At 48.5% G+C, this 5,479-nt stretch overlaps 2 protein-coding genes across 2 annotated transcripts; both read left to right on the plus strand.

The window, feature by feature from the left end:
* Nucleotides 1-669: 669 nt before the first annotated feature.
* Nucleotides 670-2,009, plus strand: LOC111692351. The gene is made up of 2 exons (XM_023456312.1): nt 670-1,832; nt 1,927-2,009. The coding sequence occupies exon 1, from the start codon at nt 695-697 to the stop codon at nt 1,727-1,729; it is 1,035 nt and encodes a 344-aa protein (XP_023312080.1). The 5' UTR covers nt 670-694; the 3' UTR covers nt 1,730-1,832; nt 1,927-2,009.
* On the plus strand, nt 1,840-2,990 carry LOC111692350 (the record flags this gene model as incomplete). The annotated part of the gene is made up of 2 exons (XM_023456311.1): nt 1,840-1,852; nt 1,927-2,990. Coding segments are annotated over exons 1-2 (1,077 nt in total), but the record flags the coding sequence as incomplete, so codon positions are not given.
* Nucleotides 2,991-5,479: the final 2,489 nt, after the last annotated feature.

Genomic DNA, 5,479 nt, shown 5'->3' on the forward strand with positions numbered 1-5,479 from the left:
ATTTAAATGGGGGGACTTATTTGAATCTTCTTCAAAACCACATTGTGCCTGCATTAACGAACATTAACCCAAATTTAGACAACGTTTGGTTTCAACGAGATGGATATCCTGCCCATAACTCGAGGGTGGTTAGTGATTATTTAAATGCAATATTTTCCCAAAGGATTATATCTAATAGAGGCACAATTCTCTGACCTGCAAGATCGCCAGACTTGGCCCCTAATGATTTTTTCTTATGGGGACATATTAAATCACAGCTGTATGGGCACCAACATCAAAGGGCTAACAATTTAAATGAATTAAGGGTTAATATTTTAAACCAGTTTCAAAATATTACTCCTATTATGCTGACCAACCCCTCCTGGGAGCTGTATGACCTTGTCGTTGGTGGAGGGGCTTAAGTAGCTACAGTGAACCCAAGAGCCAAACCGGCGGGAGTTTCATACTCCTGGTAGGGTCAACCAAGCCGGAAAGGTCGAGGGAGAGTAGTGAAAACTAAGAAACAGTTCAGCTACCCAAGCCAAGGTGGAAATGCTTCGTGCCGAGGGCTGAATGGTGCGGGGGTAGGTAAAAATGTCGCATCGTGAACGATCTCTTTGGGGAACCTGGCGCACCCCATCGTATTTAGCCTTCCGTCAGGTATGGGGCACTGCCTGGCGGTGACTTTTATTTCCTCCAGACTCGTGGGACCTTTATGGACCAAAAATCAAAAAAACGGGAACCCGAAAGGGGGCCGTCAACATCCGCCGGGGAAGCAGTAATTGCTGACCAGGCGGAAAATAAAACAGCCACTGGGAAGCAAACACCAGTGACTACTATCTCTAGGGGAGTCGACAGACTGAACCTGGAAGGTAGGAAGAAATTGTCTGGTGCGCAAAAGCGCAAACTTAAAAAACTGCGGAAGGCAGAGGCGGGAAAAGGACAGGGGCCGGTGACGGAACCTGGCTCAAGTACCACTCTAACTCCGCAGGCTGCTGAACCGGGGCCAAGTGGACTCGGGAAGAAACGTGGACGGTCGGACGGTAGTGAGCCGATTTCCGACCGGCCTGTTTCCAAGAGGCCTAAGGCCACGGGACAGCGTGGCAAGACTTACGGGGAGGCGCTGTCGGGGATCCAAGCAGTGGTGGTCCCCCATGGATACCCGGAGGTCCGAATGGATGAGGACCAGATGGGACTTGTCCAGTCGGCGCTTCTGGGGGCCATTGATGGGATCGCGGGCGAGGGTACACGACCGCGCTTCCTGGAGTGTCGTCGAAGGGGGGGAACGCTAGCGATCACCGCCTTCAACGAGGAGAGCCTGCAATGGCTGAAGACGACCACGGCGAGCTTGGTGCCTTGGGAGGGGGCTAGACTCAGCGCTGTTGAGCCTAGGGACCTACCTAAGTTCACTAAGTTCATCGTGTGGATTCCGGGTCATCCTGATGAACCGGAAACCATCATGCGCCGTCTGGAAAACCAGAACGGGGAATTGAGGACGGGGGCCTGGAGGCTAATCAACCGCAAGGTTGAGGAGAAGGGCCAGACCCTAGTCCTCTCAGTAGATGAGATGAGTGTGAAGGTACTTCAGAAGGAGGGCTTCAGACCATTTCTGAACTTCACCAGGGTCCTTTTTAGGAACCTGGAGAAGGGCAGGGTAGATTTGGGACCTTCTGATGAAGATCAGGAGGGACCAAAATCTGTATTATCTGGTCAAATTCCAGGTAATACAAGCGAACATTCAGCACAGTAGAGCGGCATCTGCTGCTCTCTGTGCCAGTGTGGCGCGCGCAAATGCGGATTTAGCTTTGATCCAGGAGCCTTGGGTACATGGATCCCGGATCAGAGGATTGCAGGTAAGTAATGGTGGCTTACTGTATTGTGGCCACCAAACTAGACCTAGAGCTTGTATTTATTACAAGAGTAGTATTAATATTTTTCCTCTTCCAGGGTTCTGCACGGATGACCTGGTGGCGGCCGAAGTGACTTATGTATCGGAGGGAACGCAGAGACAACTGGTAGTTTGCTCAGCGTACCTCCCTTACGATAAGAAAGAATCTCCTCCAACCAGGGAACTGAGGGACCTGGTGGCCTGGTGCGAGAAGGAGAAGAAACAACTCATCGTGGGATGTGATGCTAACTCACACCATACGGTGTGGGGAAGCAGCGATGTCAACGATCGAGGTGAGTCTTTACTAGATTTTCTTTTTAGTTATAATCTAGAGATTTTGAATGTCGGGAACGAGCCCACCTTTGTTATAAAAAATAGAAGTGAAGTCATCGATATAACAGTGGGATCGGGACCGATATGTAATAATATTGCGAGGTGGCATGTGTCGAATGAGCCGTCAATGTCGGATCATAGACATATCCACTTTGAAATTATAACGGATTATAATCCGCAAGTAAGAACCTACAGAGACCCAAAAAGAACTGACTGGGACTCCTATAGAACGGAGTTACAGGCCAGGACTAGGGAAATCTGTACAAAACTAAGGAACACATATGATCTTGAGAGGGCCGTGGAGGAACTCCAAAACGCCGTCACAAGATCATATGAATACAGCTGTCCTATCAAAGTGAGGTCCGATAAGCACACCGTACCCTGGTGGAGCAAGGAACTCACGCAGTTGAGGGGACAGACAAGAAAACTATTTAATAGAGCAAAGCGGACAGGAGAGTGGGAGACTTATAGAGCAACCCTCACTGAGTATAATAAAGAAATTAGAAAAGCGAAGAGAGACTCATGGAGGAAGTTCTGTGAGGATATTGATAGTGTCCCACAGTGTGCTAAACTCCAGAGACTTCTCTCTAAGAACGGACATACGAAACTCGGGTCTCTCAAAGCACCGAGTGGGGAATATACCAAAACTGGAAGGGAGACATTGGAATTACTTCTAAATACTCACTTTCCAGGCTCCAGGTTATTAAATCATGGAGATGAATATGACTGGAATCACCAGCAGAGGGTAACGACCGGGTCTCGACAGAACTGGGAGGTTGCCAAGACGGTGGTGAGTCAGTCACGAATAAGATGGGCAATAAGTTCTTTTGACCCATTTAAATCACCAGGAGCCGATGGAATCCTACCTGTACTGCTACAGCAGGGGGTGGACTGTCTAGCTCCGGTCTTAATTCACGTCTTCAGAGCCAGCATTGCACTTGGTTATATACCGCTGGCATGGAGATCGACGAACGTGGCGTTTATTCCTAAACCAGGGCGTCCATCGTATGCCCAGGCAAAGGCATATCGCCCGATAAGTTTAACATCTTTCCTCCTGAAAACGTTGGAGAGAATAGTTGACAGGCATATAAGGGACGGGGTATTGAGGGCAAATCCTCTGCACAGGTACCAATACGCCTATCAGGCAGGCAGATCAGTCGACACAGCCCTTCATAGCCTAGTCTCTAGGATAGAGAGGGCAATGGACGACAAAGATCTAGCTTTGGCAGCTTTTTTAGATATTGAAGGGGCATTTGACAATACACCTTTCGAATCTATTAATTCGGCAGTTCGCAACAGGGGCCTTGAAGACACTTTGTGTCGTTGGATAGATACCATGTTGAGAAACCGGACAGTAACAGCTACCCTTTCGGGAGAGACATCCAGGTGTAAGGTAGGCCGGGGCTGCCCCCAGGGAGGCGTACTGTCTCCCTTGTTATGGGGATTAGTGGTGGACGGCGCACTGGAGGGCCTTAATCGAAAGGGGTTTTATACACAAGGCTATGCGGATGACTTGGTCGTTCTCATAGTCGGGAAACATAATATTATCGTTTCAGAACTCATGAAAGAGGCTTTGAAATGGATAGATGACTGGTGTAAGGGGCAGGCACTGTCAGTAAACCCTGACAAAACGGTCGTAGTACCCTTCACTAGGAGAAGAAATTTAACTGGACTCTCTGAACCTATAATAGGGGAGAGGGGCATTACATTTTCCAGGGAAGTAAAATATCTAGGAGTGATACTGGATAATAAGCTTACCTGGAATGCGCACTTGGAAAAAGTGGTGAGTAAGGCGAAGCAGACACTGTGTGTATGCCGCCGCCTTATTGGGAAAACCTGGGGACTGAAACCAAAGATGTCACACTGGTTGTATACGTCGATAGTAAGACCCAGGATTCTTTACGGCGCTGTGGTATGGTGGCAGAAAACACAACAGACCACAGCGAAGGAAAAACTGAATAGAATTCAGAGATTGGCCTGTTTAGGTATAACGGGGGCGATGGCATCGACCCCGACAGCTGCACTAGAAGTCATGCTAAATCTGCCACCGCTGCATATAGTGGTGGAGAGAGAAGCGCGGCTAGCAGCATATCGACTCAGGAATAATAATGACTGGAGGGGTGGTTCCCACTCCAGGATCAAAGATACATCTATGTCGGAACCAATTCTTGGGATGGTATCCGACAAGATGGTTCCAAAGTTTCACTTCCACAAGCCATTTGAGACTCGAATAGAGGATCAAAGCGAGTGGGAGGAAAGGTTTAATACCCTGGAAAGGTGGAGCCTAGTATGGTTTACAGATGGCTCCAAAATGACCAGAGGGACGGGTGCAGGAATATATGGACTCAGACCCAGATGGAGTGCAAGCTACAGTCTGGGGGAGTTCCCTACTGTATTCCAAGCAGAAATCTTCGCGATAATGGCGTGTCTGGCAGAGAATGTACGTAGAGGTTATAGACGTAAACTCATATATATATTCTCTGATAGTCAAGCTGCAATTAAAGCTTTAGCCGCACACAAGGTAAGTTCAAAACTGGTGTGGGACTGTTTACAAATGCTGACTGAACTGGCCACCAACAATACAGTCAGACTGTGTTGGGTGCCAGGGCACAAAGGCATTTGTGGAAATGAGAAAGCGGATGAACTTGCTAGGAAGGGATCCGAGACAGTGTTCATTGGCCCGGAGCCCTTCTGTGGCACATCTCCCAGTGTGGTCAGGCGGGCTCTGGGCAAATGGACAGAGACAGAACATAGGAAATACTGGACTTCAAGGCCAGGACATAGCCATTCTAAGGAGCTTATGGAGTATCCTTCGAAGGGAAGAGCGAATGAGCTACTGAGCTTGAATAGAATCCGGCTCAGGAGAGTGACAGGACTCATAACGGGACACTGTCACTTTAGGAAACATCTACATAAGCTAAAGCTTGTAGACAGTCCGGTCTGCCGAGGATGTGAATCGGCGGATGAAACTTCTCTGCATATCCTGGGCGAGTGCCCGGGATTTGCACGTAGCAGAATGGCGCTCCTTGGGAGACCCTATTTGGAACCCAAGGAACTGAGAGAAGTGTCAGCAGGGAAGCTTTTGGACTTTGTAAAAAGGACAAATCTACTTGCTGAATAGGACTAGTAGTGGGACGCACAATAGACCTAATTAGGCCGCAGTGCTATGGGACTTTTCAAAGGACCAACCATTAGATGATGAAGAAGAAGATGTTGACCAACGATCGTTCTGAATTTTATAATAGGCTGGGTTATTGTTTGGCACAAGGGGGCCTTTTT

This window comes from Anoplophora glabripennis, unplaced genomic scaffold (genome assembly GCF_000390285.2).
Source record: "Anoplophora glabripennis isolate ALB-LARVAE unplaced genomic scaffold, Agla_2.0 scaffold1365, whole genome shotgun sequence".
Lineage (NCBI taxonomy): Eukaryota > Metazoa > Arthropoda > Insecta > Coleoptera > Cerambycidae > Anoplophora > Anoplophora glabripennis.